General features: G+C 43.0%; 1 protein-coding gene across 2 annotated transcripts in view; it reads right to left on the reverse strand.

Moving 5' to 3' along the window:
• Positions 1-23,941, reverse strand: part of p3h2 (prolyl 3-hydroxylase 2) — a 171,747-nt gene that overhangs the window by 8,518 nt on the left and 139,288 nt on the right. Inside the window, exons 9-15 of one of the 2 annotated variants that reach the window (XM_048541784.2) lie at positions 23,203-23,330; positions 23,014-23,109; positions 19,923-20,073; positions 17,488-17,605; positions 15,607-15,682; positions 11,371-11,511; positions 6,387-9,837 (exon numbers count right to left, since the gene is read on the reverse strand). In XM_048541784.2, the coding sequence (XP_048397741.1) occupies positions 9,745-9,837; positions 11,371-11,511; positions 15,607-15,682; positions 17,488-17,605; positions 19,923-20,073; positions 23,014-23,109; positions 23,203-23,330 (803 nt within the window). In that variant the 3' untranslated portion in view covers positions 6,387-9,744. Of the gene's footprint in view, positions 1-6,386; positions 9,838-11,370; positions 11,512-15,606; positions 15,683-17,487; positions 17,606-19,922; positions 20,074-23,013; positions 23,110-23,202; positions 23,331-23,941 lie in introns of those variants that run through there. The other variant, XM_048541785.2, reaches the window with a different exon arrangement.

Genomic DNA, 23,941 nt, shown 5'->3' on the forward strand with positions numbered 1-23,941 from the left:
GTGCAGGCCCTTCGGCCCACAATGTTTTACCAACCATATAGAGGGTATTGAAGATCACAAAATGTGAAGATGGATGAACACAGCAGGCCAAGCAGCATCTCAGGAGCACAAAAGCTGGCGTTTTGGGCCTAGACCCTTCATCAGAAAAGGGGGATGGGGAGAGGGTTCTGAAATAAATAGGGAGAGAGGGGGAGGCAGACCAAAGATGGATAGAGGAGAAGATAGGTACAAGAGAGTTGCAGTGGGAGAGAGATTCCCTGAGATTGGTCCGGGGAGGAGGGTATTCTCTGTTTTCCAGAACTTTTCACTGCTACCATATCACATTTTTTGATTTTCTTTTTCAACTCTTCTGTATAGTCTTTCAGGCTGTACTTGAGAGCAGCTTTTATAATTTTTCAACATCCATTCAGCAGTCGTTGGTGGTCTGTGGACCATCATTAATCACTTATGGCAAGTGCAGGGTAACCACTGAAAGCTTTAGACTTGCTTCAACAAGTTACTTCTTAAAAATTCTTTCATTGGCTGAAAGTGTCACTGGCTGAACCAGCATTAAATTGCTTATCCCCAGCTGCCCCAAGAAGATGGTGGTGAGCTACCTTCTGGAATCACTGGCTGTCCATTTAATATAGTTACAGCCACAATACATTGGAGAGAGCTTCAGATTTTGATTCAGTGACACAAGAAGCAATGATATATTTCCAAGTGAGGACGGAGAGTGGCTTTGTGGAGAACTTAAGTAGAATTTTCTTAAATTCTACTAACCAGAACTTCAGATCTTTGTTCCTCCCACTGCATTTGGCTGTCTGCTTCATTTGATCTCCAAATGAGTACTGTTTCAGGATAGAGCCTCAACTTTATCATCAAGGTGTTTATTTTTGGGGTCACTATTGAGTTATTTACACAGGTCTGTTAAGCTTATGATGTTACCTAAACACTTCACACTCACTTAATGTTCTGCTTCTGCAGTCGTCATTCAAACAGTTGGAAACAATTTCTTACAATATGTCGATATTGTCCAGTCTAAAGATATGTTGAGAGTGATTGTCAGTATCATTGGCTAACAGCTCTGCAATAGTCCTAGGCCTTGTTTGCTTCTTTCTAGCTGAAACACTTGTGTGCAAAGTGATTCTACTTCTTGAGGTTAAAAAGCTGCTTTCCTTATTCTGGAGATGATTCCTTTTGTGTGGTGACCTCCACAACATTTACAGTCTGTACTCTACCCAAGATCTTCCAGCTCACATTTCTAATATTTCTTTTCGCCTTTTCTTGTTCATTCTTTGCGTCTCTCAGCGTAATACAAAACAATTACAGCTGTTTATGGTTTCTACCTGTTGTATGTTGATCGCTTTCTTGAGAGTAAGTCCCTCCCCTCTCAGCAGATGTGCTCTATGGCAGAATCTCTTATGCATAAGACAATTCTATCTCTGGTTACATCATCTTGTATTGTTTCAAATGATGTCAGTGCTATCTCACACTTATCAGTACATCCCCTATCCCCTGGGTTATGGTGTGTGCGCATTGTTCATAAATAACATGAACAGAACAAAACATTCAGATCCTTCAAAATCTTTCTAGTCTGTGTTCTCTGCTCCTAAGTTCAGGAATCAATGCAGCTTGCAGCTTTAGTGGCAGCACGGTGGCTCAGTGGTTAACACTGCTGCCTCACAAAGCCAGGGACTCAGGTTTCATTCCAACCTCAGATGACTGTCTGTAGGGGTTTGCACATTCTCACAGTATCTGTGTGGGTTTCCTCCAGGCACTGCGGTTTCCTTCCACAGTCCAGAGATGTACAGGTTAAGTGGATTGGCCATGCTAAATTGCCCATTATGTGCAGGGATATGTAGGTTAGGTGATGTAGCCATGAGAAATGTAGAGTTACAGGGCAGGGGGGGTGAGTCAGTGTGGACTTGTTAGGCCAAATGGCCTGTTTACCCACACTATGGATTCTATGATTCAGTCTTTTCCTTGCACTGATAACAGAATTGCTTTTCTTAAATAACAAAGTGTGGAGCTGGATGAACACAGCAGGCCAGGCAGCATCTCAGGAGCACAAAAGCTGACGTTTCAGGCCTACACCCTTCATCAGAGGTGCTCTGATGAAGGGTCTAGGACCGAAATGTCAGCTTTTGTGCTTCTGAGATGCTGCTTGGCCTGCTGTGTTCATCCAGCTCCACACTTTGTTATCTTGGATTCTCCAGCATCTGCAGTTCCCATTATCACTGCTTTTCTTTAAATGTCCTTTTTCAAATAAATTAAATTCTGTAGCTACCTCATACCTTTTTGCATTAAAACTAAAATAATTCAAAACTCCTTTTGCTTCTACGGCAGCAGGGAGTGACACACTCAGCACATCAGTGTCTGATTGCAGTATTCATTCTTCCTTGCTTCCCCTTAACAGTAGCTGCCTCTCTTGCTGCATAAAAACCTCAATGTCAGCTTCACAATTCTGACATCATGTTTCATGGACTTTGTTTAATGGGTGCCAGAAACTAGAAAGGAAGCATTACAGCAGAGGCAGAGGTCAGATCACTATAGCAAACCAACCAGTACACAAAAGCTGCACTTAATTCAATCACAAGGTTGACAGCATTGCTTGTTAGTCCAGCATTTCTGCTCATTCTCACTTGCCCTTGAGGTGGTGGTGGTAAGCTGCTTTCTTGAACGACTGCGGTCTATTTAGTGTAGGTAGAATCTAACCACTGATCAAGAGAGTGTTCTAGGATTTTGACCCAGCGCCAGTGAAGGAATAGCAACACGTTTTGAAGCCTGGATGGTGAGTGGTTTGGAGGGGAATTTGCAAGTGACACTGTTCTCACATATCTGCTGCACCTATCATTTTGAATGGTAGTGGTTTTGAGTTTGGAAGGTGCCATCTAAGGACCTTTGGTAACTTTCTGCAGTGCAACTTATAGATGAGATGCACTCGTACTGAATGTTGGTGGTGGAGGGATTAACGTTTATGATGTACCAATCAAGGTTTGGCTGGATGGTCTTCAGCTTCTTGGGGGTATTGTAGTTGTATTCAGTCAGGTAAGGAGGGATATTCCATTACATTCCTGATTTGTGCTTTGTGGATAGTGGACAGACTTTAAGGCGTCAGGTGGTGAGTCTCCTAGCCTCTGACCTACTCTTGTAGCTACAGTACATTTTCTGGTTACTGGTAACTCCCAGTCTGTTGTTGTTGGGTGATTTGGCAATGGTGATACCTTTAAATGGTAAAGTTCAATAGTACAGGTTTTCTCTTGTTGTAAATTATCATTACCTGATAATTCCACGGCATAAATGCTACTTGTCATCCAAACCAGGATGTTATCCAAGTCTTGTTCTCTTTGAGCATGGACTGCTTCAATATCTGAGGAGTGTGAATAGTAATACACGTTGTGCAATCATCAGTGAACATTCCCACTCCTGACTTTACCATGGACCTTACAAAGAGAAACAACCTCTCAGAATCTAATTTGTCCAGGCCCCTATGTTTCAATAAGTCATTTCTCTTTCTTCTAAATGTAGTAAATATAAACCCAACCTACACAACGTTCCCTCATAAAATCTCTCCATACTGGGATCAATTTTAGAACTTTCAATGGCTTACCCTCAGTGCCAGCAAATGTTTCCTCAGGTCAGGGGACCAGAAGTGTTTACAGTATTCTAGGTGTGGTCTAAGTAGTGCCTTGTATAGCTTTAGCAAGACTTCCCCTCTTTTTGATCAATTCCCTTTGAAATGAAGTCTGTTTGCCTTTCCTACAATATGTTGAACTTGAGGAAGCATACAGAGATATCCCCTGCAAAAAATATGCACAGACTCACATTTTCTTCCATGCTGTTCCATCTGCCAGATTTTTGCCCACTCACTTAACCTGTAGATTCTTTACACCATTTCCACCTTTTGCCTTCTGACCTATTTTTGTCGTTTGCAAAATTGGCTATAGTACATTTGCTTTTCTCATTCACATCATTAACATACACTCTAAATAATTGTGGCTTCAGTACTGACTCCTATAGCACTCCACTAAATACAAGTTGCCATCCTAATTGTGCCTACTTATCCCATGCCCTGTCTTTTTATTAGCTATAAACGTGCAATAGCTAAAGAGCATTAATGGGAGAACAGACAAGTTTTTGCATTATGCTGAGAGATGTCACAGTGAACAACAGCAACACAGTATATTAGTTTGGATAGAGGATTGGCTAACTCTCTCCAATATCATTGACTTATCTTAATAAGCCTTGTGTGTGGTATTACAGTGAATACCTTTTATAAATCCAAATAAATTGTATCTACGAGTTTCTATTTATCTAGTCTGATTGTTACCTACACACAAAAATTCTAATGAATTTGTTAGGCATGGTTTCCCGTTCATGAAGCTACGCTGACCCAGATTGGTCATGTTATCAATTTATAAATGCTCGCTATTATATCCTTTATAATGTATTGCAATACTTTCTCAAGAACAGATGTTATGCTAACAGGGCAATAAGTTGCCTTTTTAGTATCTCCTTCTGTATTTAATAGGGGTGTTATATTAGCTATTTTCTAATCCTCTGAGGCGTTACCAGTAGCTAAGGATGCATGGAAGGTTCCTACCAGTGCTATCTCTGTAGTTACAAACTTTAATATCCTGAAATGCATCTGGTCAGGTCCAGCGGACATATTGGCCCTTAGCCCCATTTGTTTCCATTACACTTTATTTCTGCTGATAGTTATTGTATTTATTCACACAATACATCACCTCACCACCACCACCTCCCACCCCAACCTTTGCTCCTTGATTTAATGTTTTTGGAATGCAATTAATGTCTTCTGCCATGAAGACTGATGTAATGTGCTTATTCAGTTTGTCTGCCCTTTCCCGATTCCCTATGAAATTATTTCTCCAGCCTCATTCTCCTCTTTTCACTTTAGCCTTTCTCTTCCTTGTTATGTATTTATAGAAGCTCTTGCTATCCATTTTATATTACTTGAAAGTTTATCCTCAATGTTTTTTTTCCTCCAGTTTTGTCATCACATTTTTTAAAATTTCCCCAATCCTATGGATTACCACTAATCTTTCCTACATTGTTTGCTTTTTCTTTCAATGTGGTACTATTCTTAACTTCCAGGTTTCCTGATGGTCAGAAAATCCCTTTCCGAGAACCCTTCTTCCTTATTGGGCTATATCTTTGTGTGAGGCATGACTTTTTCTTGCTTGATGAACAATTGCAGACAATTATCTTTTCTGTTAAACTTTTTCTGCGGTCTCCATCAGCTAACTGTGCCATTATTCTCCTATAATTACTGCTATTTAAGCTGAGCTCAGTTGTCTCCAGCCAAGTTGTAAATCTCAAACAGAATGCTAAATTGTATAATGTCATTGTTACTATTTCCTAGGGGATCTTACTGAGACTGGAAGATAACTGAGGTCATATATTAAACCTGCCTCATTACATATCACCAGATTCGAAATAGCTTGATCTCAACAAGTGCATCTACATTTTGTTCTAGGAAACTAGCCCTAATACACACTATTAATTCTTCCTGATGGCTATTTCTGGCAAGCTGTCTTTAACAATCTAGATGAAAATTAACATCATCCATGATTAATGTACTGCTTTTATTATGTGCCCTCATTATCTCCCAATTAATTCTGCCCTGCAATATAGTTACTGTTAGGACAGCTATAGATTAATCCCACCATTGTTTGGCCTTCCCATTATCCCCTCTTACCTCCACCCACGTGGATTCTACATCTTCCAATCCAAGATTATTTCCTGTTTATTCCACCTCATTTGAATAAAGCAACCTGCCATCCTTTCCTCCTAGTTCTTTCGAAAAGTCGTATACCCCTGATATGCTTAGCTTTGATCTCCTTGGCATTGACGATCATACCCATTAACCTGTACTTCTGCAATTAATTCACTTACTTTGTTTCAAATACAATGCATGGAAAAGCCATTAATTTTGCCACCTGACTATTTTACCCGTTTGACTGTATTTGCTTATTTTTCTATGTCGATAAATATTGCCCCTTGCCATCCATCTCTGGGTATTGTCACTTAAATAGTTGTCCTGTAATGCTGCAAGCCTACTTACCCTCTCCCAAACAACAGTCCCCTCTACTGTGCTATCAATCTCTTCAACCCCTAAGGCGGCAGCTGGTTGTAAGAATTCCTAGATTGTCCAACAGATTGACTTGTAACTTTATACAACAAACAGTGGATCAGCTAAAAGCTCTATTGCCTGTGAGTCAAAGAAAGAATCAGTGCACTCAAGTATCAGCCAGTTACTTCCAACACAAAAGTCCAGGCTGCCAGTGCAGTACAGTACCTATACATTCCCCATATCCCCACATCAAACAGTCAACCACAAAGTATAAAGCCATGTGCAATTGAGTTGGACACAGAGCACACTAGGTTTCAATATTTTATTTGCAGGATCACATTTTCTCATCTTTTTCGTGATGTTGAAAAGACTGGAATTTAGTAAAAGTTGCATCAAAGCATAATAACACAACAAACGTACCTCAGGACCCTCCCAGCTGCTGACGCACCTTAGAATAAAATCAAAATGAATAAGAACAAAGTAGACATTCAAACTGAATGGGGCAAGCAGCAAGAGAAGATTGGTACAGAGAGGGGAAGAGGTAGAGCAATTCAGACAGACAGCAAGGTGGGGGGGAGGTCACAGATCAAGGGTTAGTTACAGAGGACGCAGGGCACCAACTAAGCCATTTGGCCCAATCAGTCCCCACTGGTGTTCATGCTCCATTTGAGCGTCCTTCCATTCTTTCTTAAATAATATTTTCTTTAACGCAATATAGAGCATAGAACATTACAGCACAGTACAGGCCCTTCGGCCCTCAATGTTGTGCCGACCTGTCATACCGAACTGAAGCCCGTCTAACCTACACTATTCCATGTACGTCCATATGCTTATCCAATGACAACTTAAATGTACCTAAAGTTGGCGAATCTACTCCCGTTGCAGGCAGTGTTCCATTCCCTGACTACTCTCAGAGTAAGGAAACTACCTCTGACATCTGTCCTATTATCTTTCACCCCTCAATTTAAAGCTATGTCCCCTCGTGTTCGCTGTCACCATCCTAGGAAACAGGCTCTCCCTATCCACCCTATCTAACCCTCTGATTATTTTATATGTTTCAATTAAGTCACTTCTCAACCTTCTTCTCTCTAATGAAAACAGCCTCAAGTCCCTCAGCCTTTCCTCGTAAGACCTTCCCTCCATACCAGGCAACATCCTAGTAAATCTCCTCTGCACCGTTTCCAAAGCTTCCACATCCTTCTTATAATGCAGTGACCAGAACTATACACAATACTCCAAGTGCAGCCACACCAGAGTTTTGTACAGCTGCAGCATAACCTCTTGGTTCCGGAACTCGATCCCTCTATTAATAAAAGTTAAAACACTGAATGCCTTAACAGTCCTGTCAACCTGGGTGGCAACTTTCAAGGATCTGTGTACGTGGACACCAAGATCTCTCTGCTCATCTTCACTACTAAGAATCTTACCATTAGCCCAGTACTTTGCCTTCCGGTTACTCCTACCAAAGTGCATCACCTCACACTTGTCTGCATTAAACTCCATTTGCCACCTCTCAGCCCAGCTCTGCAGCTTATCTATGTCTCTCTGCAACCTACAGCATCATGTGTTACTTCCCATTAAAAAGCGAACACAATCAGCCTCAGGAAGTCAGACCACAATTTTTATACGACACCTTTTAAATAGCGAAATTTCCATTTCTGAGGCATGGCCCATTAGTGTTGAGCAGTAGAAAGCTTTTGATTTCAGGTGCACAGGGACCCCAAAAACTCCCAGGACAGATAAAATGTGGGGTTAGGTACAGAATATAGAGCTTCCTCTACACTGTGCCGAGTAAACACTCCCAGGATTGGTAATGCATGGAGTTACATACAAAGTAAAGCTTCCTCTGTACAAACCCCCATCAATTACACCCAGATAGGTACAGCACAGAGTTAGGTACAAAGTAAAGTTCCCTCTATGGTTTCCCTATTAAACACTCCCAGCACAGGTCAAGCAGAGGATTTGTTACAGTGTTAAGCTCCCCCGTGCCAAACTATCTCAAAAGATGCATTGCTTTTGAGTGAATTTTTTAATCCATTTCCCACAATAACCCAACCATTGGCTCTCAGTGTGAGTGATAAACATGGTGCAGTTGATAAGTTGGAGTTCAGACCCAACAGGAAGGAATTCAAAATGGCCAACCCTGCTTTTTGTGGGACCTTCATATCACAGTGGAGACAGCTTCTGGACAAATTGTGGAGCCAAGGTTTCCTAGACATTAGATCCAAATGCATGTTGTCCATTTGACTTGCATGGGATCGACCAGCTGTGCTCAGCAGGGTTTACATCCCGATGGCAATGCAGCTCTCGCGATAACACAACGAGGGCCGAAGGGCCTGTACTGTGCTGTAATGTTCTAACTATTACTAATGGGGGGGGAAAAAGTGAAAGCACCCAGCTGTCCACATCCATCCCTGTTCCGATGGGATAAGATGATCAAATTGATGCAATGACTCACCATCTTTGGGGGTGGAGACGGCACAAGATGCTAATGACATTTCACTTGCCTCCCTAACACTGGCAGCCACCCTTGACAGTGGCAATATATGAATATTGGGAGGCGTGGCTGACTATTAAACTGATTGGTCACCGCTAACCCATCAGTAGTCAGAGCTTTTCTTTTGTCTCTGATCTTCCATTGCTAAGGCGGATAGTATAAAGCGACTCATGGCTGTGCGCCTCAGAGGCAGATTTAATCTCCTCGTCCCTTCAAAGAAAATTCATGTCATAGTTTTCAACCATCACTACAGGTTTCTGCCGTCAGCTGGACTGAGACGGAGAGGTGCGGCATGTAGCCCCACCACGGGATGGAGGGGTTATCTTTCTGACCTCTTCCTTCCCTCTCCACAATGACTGGCAGCTGAATCTTGAGATAGCAGCTACTAGGGGCTGCTGAGAAACCCAGAGGTTTGTGCTAGTAGGGTCAACATCTCTTTGCAGCTTTCAGTGGTTACTCAATCCTGTTAAGTTAACATCTCCTACCAGTCACTGAGGAGTCCATCTCTCACACACAGTGGTGGGTTTTCACAGAGCCTGTAGTCTGCCATGTTAGAGGGCAGACAATGTGGTGCCACACTGGCCTGGATCTGCAGCCCAACTACAGCTCCAAAAGTAGTTCAGGACAACAGGTCTCCGTCACTAAAGGAGACAACAATCTCACAGACTCATAGTGCAGTATACCACGACCAGCATTTCGTATGTAGATTCTCAGAGGGGAACACACTCTAGTAACATCACCTTTACACCAACAGGTGGTAATATCAGAATGGGCTGAAGGATACCTATCTATCACCCCCTGTGCCCCCACCTGCAACAGTCCCAGAGCAGCAGGAAGTACACAGACTCACTGCCAGTCCCGAGGTTGTGAGGTACAACCTCAGTCACAGCTGTTTGAACAAAGTGTCTTGTTCTTTTCCCTGAGGGTTACTGTGTGTTAAAACATACATCTCACAGCTGATAGCAAAATCCAGTTCAAATATTAGTGAAAAACCCAGAACTCAGTCTCTAGCATAAGGTAACTATCAGCTTACAATAAAGTTCAAATTGTAAAAATCAACACTAGGAAAGTATCTCTGGACAACTTAATTTTACAGTTTGTACAGAAAATTAGAACATTCTATTAACATCGCTGGGAAGATAAAATAAATATGTGAATGAAGAATTTTTCACAATTCATCCCTTGGATTTACAATGAGCTTGTCATCCAGTCTCTCAGCCAGTGATATTAACTCCACCACTTCATCAGCTTGGATTCTTTCCTGAGAATGAAAAGGAGGGAGGAGACCTTTGAGGTGATGTGAACTCAGTCGCTGCATTAACCCCTTCAAGAAGGCACAGGTCAGCTACAGTAGCACGGGCAATTATTGGGGGGGGCGGGGGGAGGCGATAGCTGGGGCATCAACCAAAGCACCTCCATCCTTGGCCCTCTCCAGCCATGCTCACCCCACATACCCTCATACCCTCCCCTCCACACTTCATCCTCCCCAACATTCAGTCTCCACATTATCCCCTCAACACCCCATCCCATATACTCCCTGCCTCCCCAATATTCCCAATTGCCTCCCAACACCCCCATGTCCTGGGACTGGTAAAGAGAATGACAAGTACAACAACAGTCAAAAAGCAAAGAGGAATAATGTGGGGAAGCATTCTTGGAGCCCCTCATGTAAATGAGCCCCTGCCAAAGTAAGGAGAACAGGAACAAATGGGATCACTTCTAAAATCCTGTCATCAGCTATCAACTCAATTCAATGGTAGCCATGATGTGGAGATGCCGGTGTTAGACTGCGGTTCGCAAGGTCAGAAATCAGACCTGGTGACAAGTGATTGCCAAGGACTGGCAAGAGCTCAACACATTTCAGTCTCTCCTTCCTTCACTATGGGAGCTGGAATATTTGGCTGACCAGGTCAGAGTTGGTGTGAGATTTGTTTTTTTTTACAAACCTTCAGGGACAGACCCGAGTCACTTTAGAGCAGAAATGAAGAGATAGCAAATGGCTTGTAAAATGTGTGCAGATTAGGAAATAATGCTGCAGTCATAACATGCTGCAGGTCAGGTATGTCTATGGCGATAAGTAATGTGTTGGCTTAGAGACAACAAAGGTGAAAGAATGTCCCATCGAATGGTCATGATACTGATCACTAGAGCTAGCATTTGATCTTTTATGTAGTGATAGACTGTTAGGGAGATTGCAAATAGTACAGGGACTACACACAGCATTGGTGTAATACCAGTATGGTTTTTGAAGGTGTCTGTTTCAGTTCCTGCTTAAGACAGTCGCAATCCCATCACGAGGAAGTTATTTCAGGATTGTGAAGTAGCTTCTGAGGCATTCAAATCTCTGGGGCTCACTGCACAGAGCCCCATCGCTTTGCAACAAAGATTTGTTGCTGTTGTTTACTATTTTTCTTGGATGCTTCTGCGACTAAAAAGCATGTTCAAAGTTCTTCTTGAAGGTCTAAAGCCACCCTGTCACTGGAAGGATTCCCTCAGGCACAGGAAGTAATTCAGTAGAATGTCCATAGCAGGAAAATCCTAATGCGCAAAGGGAGAATTACCTCAATAAATATTTTTTGATTGGGGGAGAAAGATTTTTTTTTCTCCTTCAAACTCAATTGGATCAGTTTATGTGGAGCTGTGATGGCACCTGCACAACCATGGACAAAAACCAATGCTGTTCAGGCTCATTACGAGGAATCTATACTGGAGGACATTATTATTCTCACAGAAGAACAGCAATACACCAGGATCAGACAATGACTTTAAATCAAATTGTTTCAGACTGACTCACCAACTCTCTGAAGAGCGGATCCAATGTGAACCACAAAGCCACAGCGCACCTCTGGCCCTTGGTGACAGCTTTCACTCCATGCGGATTCTCTTCTCCAGATGAAAATCCAACCATTCGACCACACTGTGGTTTCACGGCCGCCTGTACAGCAAGGCCAAAGAATCAGAGGCTAAACACACATCAATAACTAATTGTAAGAAACATTAACAAATATATCAGACCACATCAACCAGAAAACCAGCCTCTGCTGTAAAAGAGGAATACTCTTTTCTAAGTTCCTAGATTCATACTTTTTAAAATAATTCATTTAGGGGATGTCAGCTTTGCCTTCTGGGCCTGTATTTATTGCCCTTCCCCAAAAGCCCCAAGAGAAGGTGGTGGTGAGCTGCCTTCATCAAACTGGTACAGGCCTTGTGGTAGACCCAAGATGCCATGAGTGAGGGAGTTCATGGTTTAGTCCCATTGACACTGTAAGAACAGTAATGTATTTCCAATTCAGGATAGTGACTGGCGTGGAGGGAAACATGGAGATGATGGTATGCAACTGCCACCCTTCTCATTCAAAACGAAATTTGTTGTGCATTTGGAGGATACTGTCTAAGGATCTGCGGTGAATTTTTGCAGTGCATCTCCTGTAGATAGTATACACTGTTGCTACTGAGCATCAACAGTGGAGGGAGTTGATGTGGTGTCAATTAGTATGCTGCATTGTCTTGTGTGATGTTAAGTTTCTTGAGTGTTGTTGGAGATGCACTCATTAAGGTAAGTAGAGAGTATTTCATCACACTCCTGACCTGTGCCTTGGAGATGCTGGACAGGCTTTAGGGAGCCAGGAGGTGAGCTAATCGCTGTATGAAACCTACTTCTGACCTGATCCTAATAATCAGGCCATTAGAAATAGGAACAAAAGCAGACTGTTCAGCTACTCGGATCTGCTCCCCCATTCAATAGGACCATGGCCAATCCAACACTCGTCCTCTCCAGTTTCCTGCCCTTTCCCTCTAACTCTAGATGCCCCTCCTGATCAAGAATCTATTCATTTCAGTGTTAAATGTGCACAAGGACTGTATCCCCACAGCTCTCTGTGGCGAGGAGTTCTAAAGACTCAGAACCCTCAGAAGAAATTCCTCCTTGTCCCAGTCTTAAATTGGGACCTCTTTATTTTGAGACAATGCCCTTTGGTCCTTCATTCTCCCTTGAGAGGAACCATCCTATCAGCATTTACCCTATTCTCCCCTTTAAGAATCCTATGTTTCAATAAAATTGCCTCTCATGATTCTAAATTCCAATGAGTTAGAGCTTCACTAAGCCTGTTTAACCTTTGCTCATAAAACCTCCACACTAGGGATCATCCTGGTGAATCTTCTCTGAACTACCTTCCGACCTTTTCTTAAATACAGGGGCCAAAACTGCTCACTATATTCCAGATGTGGTCTTACTAGCCTTTTACACAGTTGCAATAAGACTTCCCGACTCTTAAGCTCCAACCCCCTTGAAATAAGGATTAACATTCCTTTGGCCTCGTGACTACCGACTGCACCTGTGTGTTAGCTTTCTGTGTTTTGTGCGCAAGTACGCCCAAGGCCCTTTGTGTTGCAGCATTCTGCAGTTTTTCTACATTTAAGTAATACTGTTCTATTACTCTCCCTTCCAAAATGAACATCCACATATCTTCCCATTTCATACTCCATTGATGCATTTTGTGCCCACTTATTTAACTTCTCAATGTCTCTCTATAAAGTGCTGGATCTCTCTTACAACTTGTCTTTCCACCTATTTTTGTGTCATATGCAAATTTGGCTACAGTACATTCTTCCCTCCAGGTTATTAATATATATTGTAAGCAGTTGCAGTCCCAGCACTGATTCTGCGAAACCCCACTGGTCACAGGTTGCCGACCTGATAAAGAACCTTTAGCCGTGCCCACTGTTTTCTGCCCATAAGCTCATTTGCTATCCATGCCAATATACCAACTCCAACATTGCCACGTCTTATCTTATGACTTAACCTTTTGTGAGGTACTTTGTCAATTGCCTTCTGTAAGTCCAAATACATTTACTAGTTCCCCTCTCTCCACTCTGATTGAGACTTCCTTGAAAAACATGGAATAAATTAGTCAGACATGATAGCCACTGTATTTATACAACTATACCTGTTCAGCTCTGGTTAGTAGTAGCTCCCAGGATGTCGATAGGGGGTGATTCAGTGATAAGGACGCCATTGAATTCAAGGGGCAATTGTTGGACACTCTCTTGTTGGAGATGATCATTGCTTAGGACTTGTGTGCATTAATGTTACTTTTCAATTTTCAGCCTCTACCTGGATAATGTACAAGACTTGCTGCATTTGGACATTAACTGCTTCAATATCTTAGGAATCATGAACGCTGTTAAACATTATGTAGTTATCAGTGGACATTCCCCACTTCTGACTTGATGATGGAGGGCAGGTCATTGAGGAAGCAGCTGAAAATGATTGGGCTGTAGGACACTCCCCTGAGAGGCCCCTGCAGTTGAGAAGACTGACTGCCAGCAACCACAACCACAACCATCTTTCCTTGCTCCGGGTATGACCCCAAACAGTGGAGAGTTTTCCCTCTGTTTCTGACTGACCTCAAATGATAAGGTGTCAAGTATCTCTGATCACTGAACTCAGAAGCTCTGATCCTTCCATTAGTTACAATTGGCCATCCTGAAAATGACCCTTTTATCCCAACTCTTTTTTCTATTAGTCAGCCAATCCTCTATCCATGTTAATACACTACCTTCAACACAATGTTTTATCTTATAAGTAACCTTACAAGCAATAAGGTACCTAATCAAATGCCTTCTAAAAATCCTAATATATTAAATCCACTGTTTCCGGGTGACTTGTGCAGGCTAGGTGACTGGACGGATGCAGTTTAATGTGGATAAATGTGTGGTTATACACTTTGGTAGCAAGAACAGGAAGGCAGATTACTATCTAAATGGAGTCAAGTTAGGTAAAGGGGAAATTCATCGAGATCTGGGTGTTCTTGTACATCTGTCAATGAAAGCAAGCATGCAGGTACAGCAGGCAGTGAAGAAAGCTAATGGCATGCTGGCCTTCATAACAAGAGGAATTGAGTATAGGAGCAAAGAGGTCCTTCTGCAGCTGTACAGGGCCCTGTTGAGACCGCACCTGGAGTATTGTGTGCAGTTTTGGTCTCCAAATTTGAGGAAGGACATTCTTGCTATTGAGGGAGTGCAGTGTAGGATCACGAGGTCAATTCCCAGAATGGCGGGACTATCATATGTTGAAAGGTTGGAGCGACTGGGCTTGTATACTCTTGAGTTTAGGAGGATGAGAGGGGATCTGATTGAGACGTATAAGATTATTGAGGGATTGGACAATCTGGAGGCAGGAAGTATGTTCCCGTTGATGGGCGAGTCCAGGACCAGAGGACACAGTTTAAAAATAAGGGGTAGGCCATTTAGAACAGAGTTGAGGAGAAACTTCTTCACCCAGAGAGTGGTGGATACATGGAATGCTCTGCCCCAGAAGGCAGTAGAGGAGAAGCATCTGGATAGTTTCAAGAAAGAGATAGATAGAGCTCTTAAAGATATGGAATCAAGGGTTATCGGATAAGGCAGGAACAGGTTACTGATTGTGGATGATCAGCCATGATCATAATGAATGGTGGTGCTGGCTCGAAGGGCCGAATGGCCTACTCCTGCAGTTATTGTCTATTGTCTATAAATGTCCTACTTGTTTACCACTTCAAAGAATTACAGTAAACTTGTCAGAAGCCACGCTGACTCTACTTAAGCATGTTATGTATTTGAGTTTGGAGGATAGTGGCCATTGTTCCTTTGTCAGGAAATATTATTATTCTCATCTAACACTGAGCAGCCTGTCAATGCATTCCCAAATAGCCACTTCAGTGCAAGTCAATTCTAAACCTACTTCAGACGGAAACCCTTTGTGATCAGACACAAGTGATGCTCATTGCACTCTGAATTGGGAGTGAATCAAAGTATCTTGGAGCAAGGGGTCTGCTGACCCAGCCAGCCTATCCTTCCAGAGCAGGAGTGGCTGAGGTGGCGTAGGCATGTTAAGAAGCATCACTGAGGTATAATTCCATGTTCAGAATCTACTGGTGCAAATCTGAATGAGGAAGTGCTCAGATTACCCAGCAGGATTATTCATCCTTCAGAAGGTACAAAAGGACAATAAATACTGCTCATTACTCATGGTCATATGCATCGTACTCACCGTGATGGTCTTAGCATCAATTTCGGTAAAGATAAATTCGCCTCCTTCAAAATCCCCATTTAGGTACAGGATAGCACTGGAGACAAAGGAATACAGACAGGTCACTACAGAAGGGGAAAATATGCAGTTAAAGATAAACAGACATTATAGCCAGGATGGGAGACATTTGGATATAACAGTAGCGTCAGGAGTTGAAATCCTACTGCAGAAGCCAATGAATTTAGATTTATTCATAAATATGGAATAAAAACTCATTTCATATCATTCATTGGTCACTTCCACCTCATAAAATAGTAGTTTACACTATGTTTATAAGTAGACTAGTAGCTCGGGTTGTGGCTGTTGAGGTTGGTTGGCTTGCCGAGCTGGTTTATTGTTTCGCAGACATTTCATTACCATGCTGGCTAACATCCTCAGTACAGACTCCGATGAAGCATTGGTGTGTTTTCCCACCTGGTTTTTAAATCTGGGGTCCGTTGAGATGGATTGCCTCACTTGGTAGAAATGTCTGCGAAACAAGAACAGCTCGGCGAGGCAACCAACATCAGCAACCTCAATTACACCATGTTGTTGGTCATGAAACAACCAGTTTACCGTAAACCCAGAGACAGTATGAACTGCTGGTGTTGGCGTCAGAGATAATACAGTGTGGAGCTGGAGGAACACAGCAGGCCAGGCAGCATCAGAGGAGCAGGGAAGTTGAGGTTTTGGGTTAGGAGCTTAATCTGGTTTATTAATGTCCTCTAGAGAGTGAAATCTTGTGGGTGGCACGGTGGCTCAGTGGTTAGCACTGCAGCCTCACAGCGCCAGGGACCCAGGTTCGATTCCAGCCTCGGGTGACTGTCTGTGTGGAGTTTGCACATTCTCCCCGTGTCTGCGTGGGTTTCCTCCAGGTGCTCCAGTTTCCTCCCACAGTCCAAAGATGTGCAGGTTAGGTGGACTGGCCATACTAAAATTGCCCATAGTGTTCAGGGGTGTGCGGGTTATAAGGGGATGGGTCTGGGTGGGATACTTCAAGGGGCGGTGTGGACTTGTTGGGCCGAAGGGCCTGTTTCCACACTGTAGGGAATCTAATCTGTCCTGACCTATACATGACTCCAGTCCCACTGCAATGTGGGTTGACTCTTAACTGCCCTCTGAAGTAGTCCAGAGACCCAATCAAACAGTGACTCATCATCATCTTCCGAAGTGTGATTCGGGATTGATAATGACTGTTGGCTTAGCCAGTGACTCCCACATTCCAGGAAAGAATAAAAGTAAATCATTGATCTTGGTAGGATGACAGAGTGAATAGTTGAAGTTATTTACAGGAACAGAGACTAAATATCCTGTACTGAAATTTCCCTCACTATAAAATCCTAGCTGAGTTGAATCCAGGTGCAGGGAGAGTTGGTAAATGATGGGTCATTATCAGGAGCTGTGAGAAATAACACAGTTGACTTTCTCACACTACCTCTCAGTGTGGTTCAGAGAAATCTTCATCATAACACGTTGTGTGAAAAAATTCACTGCAGCAGACTCAATCCTACATGGTAAAGGCAACAATATTCTCACACCATGTGATCAAACTCTCAGGATTACACACACACATACAGTGACCCTTGAAGGGTTACTGGACCCGAAGCATTAACTCTGATTTCTCTCCACAGATGCTGCCAGACTTGCTGAATTTCTCCAGTAATTTCTGCTTTTGTTTGATTTCCAGCATCCATAGTTCTTCTAGTTTTCTCAAGATTACACACTTGGCAGCACTTCCAGTAATCCACACTGACACATAGATAGTGGTACATCCCACTGTTGACTCTTGTCTCCATGCAGTTGATGGAACACCCTGCTACCGTGAACCCCTATGGGCACACAGTTGATGATACACCCCATTACCTGTAGTCCCTGTAAGTGTAAGCTGGTGGTTCCTTCCAGCATTCATTGGCATCTGGGTCAAGAAGGCAGTTATCAGCATGGACTGGGTGGCTCAAATCATTACGATTGTCTTGTTGGCCTGGAAGATATGGTCAAGATTTTAGTCCACTGCACATTGTACTTAGTGAAATCTAATGTCCGTCCACTCCAGCTCCCTGAACTGCCTGAACACAATGCTCTTTAATTGACACACATGTACACACAAATTGAGAGCAAGAGTAGGCCATTCAGTCCCTTGAACCTGCTCAGCCATTCAATAAGATCATGAATGATCTGAATGTGTACTCACACTCCTTTCTTACAACTCATTTTCTCTGATCAAATTTGAAAAGCTCCGATTTCATGGCATTTTTCCAGCTCAATGATCAGGCAACAACCCCACTGGTATGCAGAAACATGCAAATATAAGCAGGCATTCCAAGATGTGGGAAGACCTACACCCCAGGACAGGAAAAGGCAGGAACACCAACTATGAGAAATACCAACATGTGAGAAATTGGACATCGATGTGTCTTCCCAGCATGGTGATCATTATAAACATCTCAATTTGCGGTAAAACATTAGGAAAGCCTCAACCGGAAGATTGCGTCCAATTCTGGGTCACATTCTTTTGAAGCAACACGAAGACCTCGGAGAGGGTGCAGAAGAAAGTGGGGAGAATGGCTGCCGAAAAGAGGGAGATGATATAGGGGCTCAGTAACCAGAGGGACACTGATGGAGCAGTATTTGCCACTGAAGCTGGCAGGACACAAGGAAGTGAATTTTCTCAAGCAACATGTTGTGTTCTGGATAGACATTGGAAGGGAACATGGGGAGGAGCAAACTAGAGCACTGCAATGAATTGCATTGCTCAATTCAAAAATGGGCAAGCACATGCTGGTTTAACTAGCTGGTTCTCTGTTGTTTTTAAATAATCTATTCATTATCTTACTTCATTAAAAGCCGGAGTTTAATTTATGAATTCGTCCCCACAATAGAGCCCTTTAAAACCCGGGATGATCCTGTTGAATCTGTGTTGCACTCCGGCCAATATTTCCTTCATGAAGTCTTGTGTAGACTCTGAAGACAGAGATTTTGCTGAAGCTTTTTGCCCTACACTGATCAGGAAAAATATAAAAATGCCAAAATTCAATTCATTCACAATAATTTTATACATAAAAAGGTGCTGACCGATTGGCAAATCATCTCCACTTAGTTATGGAGTTGTCATGGAGAAAGCAACAATGATAGACTAGCTTATCAAACAATGAAAAAAAAACCTTTCTCCTGCAGTATAAAATGCTGTAATTATTTGAAATTTGGCATTCTTGCGAACTATCCTGATGTGTTCAACACAAAAAGCTGCAGCCACTATAAGTCTCTCTAGTCAACAATAGCTGGGTTTTGAGCTGCTGAGCCTTTGTTTGAAGTGTGCTTCTTAGAAAATGCTACTGACTAATCCACACTGACACAGGCAATGACGTGCACAATTTCACAATACGTTTTCCAGCTGCAGTTCAGATAGCGAGATTCCAGTGGCTGCAGTAAGCCAGTAAAGGGTCACTGATGGTTTACACAAAACAGCTGATTTTGCCTAGGAAATCGCCAAATGCAGCAGTTGTAGCTAGCCTTGGGGGAGGGGGCAGTTTCTGAGTGCTGGAAGTGTGTGGGGTTAGTAGCAAATGCTCTGCATCCGACAATACAAACAGAAATATGTCATACAAAGTCATTTAGCCCATTAATCCTGTGATGGCTCTTTGCAAGTTCCCACTGTGTCTATACTCACCAGCAGTGTATTGAAACCATCACACCACTGAGTTTGGTGGTGGCAGAGTGATAATATCACTGGGACTGCTCGTTCAGAGTCTCAGGCCATTGTTCTGAGAATGTGGATTTGAATCTCACCATGACAGATTGAAAAAGAGAAGTGGAATAAAAAGCTAATCTAGTGGCAACTGTGTAATCACTGTGCCGATTGTTGTAAAACCTCATTTGGGAACAAAATCTACATGTCACTCCCATGAATGAATACAACAAAAAAAAGCATAAAAAGAAATTTCTCATCCAACACTGTGGTTCTTTGCTGATTTTCTTTGATCTATGCCCTTCTTTTCACCAACCCTCCTTCCACTGCAAATGTTTTCCCTGTATTTACTTTATCAGAACACCTTGCGATTTTAAATTCGATCTGTTCAATACCTGCCTTAACATTCTCTGCTCTCAAGAGAATAATCCCAGTTACTTTCATTTCCACTCAGTCAATTGATACATCAACCCAGTCCTCAGTCACAGCTTTCCCACTCTGGGTTCATCGCAATGGAACTTCATCTTTGACAATTACTTTGTCACAAAAGTCTTCACTCATTCTTTGAAGACATGGTCTGACGTCATTCACTGTCTACAGAAAGGACCCTCACCTTCGATAGCTGTTCTGCAGACCAGGTGAGTGTATGAGAAGTAAAGTGTGGAGTTCAACAAGAAATAGGATTGAATAATCTTCCTAGCCTTTTCACTAACGTCGTAGAATAACCTGGCTCTGTGCAATGGGATCCGACCTTCATAGCCATACTGAAAGAGAGGAGTGGAATTATCAACATTCAAAGGGTCAGGATGCATGGAGTACAAGTGGAACATTGCTTCAAACAGAAAAGCCATTCATCCAACGTGCACTGAGCAAATGTTCTAATCTCTTCTTCCCTTTCCTCAAACAATAATTGGTCTACAAATAGTCTCAGTCAGGGAGAGAAACAGGAGACAGTTTCAACTTGAAACTGGACACTGGTGTGGGGCTGGGGAATGCGGTAAGAGACATTTAGTTTTAAATATGGGGCTATAACTTGAAAAGGAAGTTGGATTGCTATAACAGAAATCCCAGGAATGTTTTAGGACTTGAAAATCATGTGCTATCATTTTCTAAATTACTATTTATTACTAGAGTGTCAGATTCATTGGCTGAGCTAGATTTGATGTGTATCCCTGGTTGCTCTTGAAAACATGGTGGTGAGCTGCCTTCTTGGGCCTCTATAGCCTATGTCCTGTATGTGGACTCACAATGACCATAGCAAGGGAACTCCAGGATTTTGACCCAGTGACAGTGAAAGAATGGCAACATATTCCAAGTCAGGATGGTGAGTAGCTGGCACGGGAACTTGTAGCTGGTGATGTTCCCATATATCTGCTGTCCTTATCCTTCTAGATGCAAGTACTCATTGGTTTGGAGGGTGCTGTCTAAGGAGTTTTGGTAAATTTCTGCAGTGCATCTTTTGTAGATATTATGCACTGCTGCTCCTGAGCCTTGGTGGTGGAGGGAGTGAATGTTTGAGGATGTGGTGCCAATCAAGCTGGGTGCTTTGTCCTGGATAGTGTCAAGTTTCTTGAATGTTGATGGAGTTGCACTTATCCAGGCAAGTGGGAGGGGGGGTATTCCATCACAATTCTGATTCCTGCCTTGTAGATCATGGACAAGCTTTTAGGAGTCAGGAGATAAGTTACTGAATGCAGCAGTCCTAGCTTCTGACCTGCTCTTGCAGCCACAGTATTTTTATGGCTGTAGGAGTTCAGTTTCTGGTCAATTGTAACTCTCATGATGTAGATATTGGAGGATTCAGTGGCAGTGATGCCATTGAATGTCAAAGGATGATGGTTAGATTTTCGCTAGTTAGAGATGGTCATTGCCTGGCACTTGTGTGGCACATTTGTGTTTATTTGCCCAAAGGTTGATATTGTCCAGGTCTGACTGCATTTGGGCACGAACCATTTCTGCATCTGAGGAGTCACAAATGGTCCTGAACATTGTGCAATCCTGAACTCAGACTCCTATTTCTGACTTTATGATGGAGGGAAGGTGATTCATGAAGCAGCTGAAGATCATTAGGCCTAGGACACTCCCCGAGTAATTCCTGTTGATCCATGCAATGCAATGTTGATTTTTGATGCAATAAGAAGGAGCATTAAATACTGAGTCACACCAAGAATCCACTGAGTTAAGGAAATTCGGCCTTACAACAGCCCTGAGCAACACTGAGTTGCAGTGTGTTGAAAACCAGGACAACAGAAAGAAACATTCAGAGCCTGCGACCAGAAAGCATCCATCTCTCCCACTCTCTCTCCGTGTCGAGTTAAAGAGAGAAAAGCTTAAAAGAAAGAAATCTAAAACAAGACCTAAGTCCACTCATCAACTGGCTAATTAAAGAGAAACTACTGCCTAACATACAGCAATGTGTCATCAGTGATAAATAAAAAGGAACAATTTAACCCACACTTCAAATCTGGACTTGTAATCTTCAAACTTTTGCTTACTCTGTCAATATTATTTTTCCATCCATAGTAAGCATGTTAAACTATTGGTCTGTAACCCATCTTAACGGTGAGAAAGTGTGTGTGTGTTCTGGGTTTTGAAAGAATTTAGGGGTAAGTTTGCAGATGATTCAAAAGATAGGTGGAGGGACAGATAGATGAGGAACTGGTGAAGCTACAGAAGGACCTGGATAGGTTAGGAGAGTGGGCAAAGAAGTTGTACATGTGACACAAAGTAGGAAAGTGTGAGGTTATGCGTTTTGCAGGGATGAGTAGGAGGTGTACGCTATTTTCTAAATAGGGAAAGGCTTTGGAAATAGGAAGTAGAATGGGGCTGAGGAATCCTAGTTCATATTCTCTTAAATTTAATATGCAGTTTCAGGTGGCAGTTAGGAAGGCGAATGCAATGTCAGCATTCATTTCAAGAGGGCTGGAACATACAAGGAGAGATATACTGCTGTATAAGGCTCTGGTCAGGTCACATTTTGGGCTCTGTATTTGGTGTTAGAGGGATTCCAGAGGAGGTTTGTAAGACTGATCCTGGGGATGAAAGGCTTGTAATGAGAATGGTTGATGACTCTAGATCTGTACTTGAAGAAGTTTAGAAGGATGAGGAGGGACCTGATTGAAACTTCCTGAATGCTGAAAGGCCCGGATACAGCAGACATGGAGAAGATGTTTCTCTATAAGGACAGACTAGGACATGAAGGCACAGCCTTATAGTGAAGGGATGACCCTTTGGAATGGAGGTAAGGAGGAATTTCTTCAGCCAGGGGATGGTGAATCTGTGGAACTCCCACCACAGAACTCTATGGAGATCAAGTCATTGAATGTATTTAAGGCAGAGATAGAAAGGCTCTTGATTAGTAAGGGGATCAAGGGTTATGGGTAAAAGGCAAGAGAATCAGCATTGATCAAACAGCAGAACAGACTCAATGGACCAAATTGTCTAATTCTGCTCCTATGTCCTTTGGTCTTACGATCTTACAGATATAGTTAATGTCGCACGTTAGTAATTCTTTCTTCCGTCATTAGTTCAAGTTAAGCTACAGAATAGCAATACATTTCCATGTCAGGGTGGTGTATGGCTTGAAGGGCAACTTGTAGATGGTGGTGTTCCCATGCAACTACTGCCCCGGTTTTTCATGATGGTAGTGGTCATGTGTGTGGAAGGTATTGTTGAAGAACCTGAACTCCAGAATGTTTGCTCACCACAAGGGCCTTATAGACAGTTGCTCCTTCAAAGCGCTCATTAGGTGTGTGTGGTGATGTCTTGCCTCTGTAACCATCTCCCGCCAGTGCAATGGACTGTGAAAATATGGACAACTTGGTTAGGGGGAAAGAAAGGTTCCAGGTGGGACAGACACATGCGAAACACCAACAAAACCTTGGGACACTCACACTGGCCAAGTGGAACAGCTCGCGGCATTCCTGTGCAGTGATCACATCGTCAAGGAGCACTCGTTGGCTCCCGTTCATTTGCTGCGAGTCATAGACAAGTTTTACCCGGTCATAGAGCAAGGGTCCACCTGAAAGATGACACAGAGCTCAGTGAAACCAGGTGCCTCGAATCTCCCAGCAGCCATCTGTCACCGACAGCTGGGTAGGTGGGATGGAAAGGAGCAAGGTTGAAGGGTGTGGAGAGGAATGGACGGGATGGGTTTGAGGGATATGGGGAGGAGAGAATGGATGAGATGGGATTGAAGGATGTGGAGAGGAGGAGTGGACTGGGTGGGTTTGAACAATATGGAGAGGAGGGGAGTAGATGGGATGGATCGAGGGATATGGAGACGAGGGATACGGAGACGAGGGATATGGAGACGAAGGATATCGAGACGAGGGATATCGAGACGAGGGGAGTGGATGGAATGGGATTGAGGGATATGGAGGGGAAGGGATTGGACAGGATGGGATTGAGGGATATGGAGAAAAAGGGAGTGGATGGGATGGAATCGGGGGATATGGAGAGGAGGTGGGTGGATGGGATGGGATTGAGGGATATGGAGAAGAAGGGTATGGATGGGATGGGATTGATGGATATGGAGATGAAGGGAGTGGATGGGATGGGATTGAGGGATAAGGAGAGGAGGGGAGTGGATGGGATGGATCTGACAGATAAGGCGAGGAGGAGAGTGGATGA

The sequence above is a fragment of the Stegostoma tigrinum genome, chromosome 14, assembly GCF_030684315.1.
Source record: "Stegostoma tigrinum isolate sSteTig4 chromosome 14, sSteTig4.hap1, whole genome shotgun sequence".
Taxonomy (NCBI): Eukaryota; Metazoa; Chordata; class Chondrichthyes; order Orectolobiformes; family Stegostomatidae; genus Stegostoma; species Stegostoma tigrinum.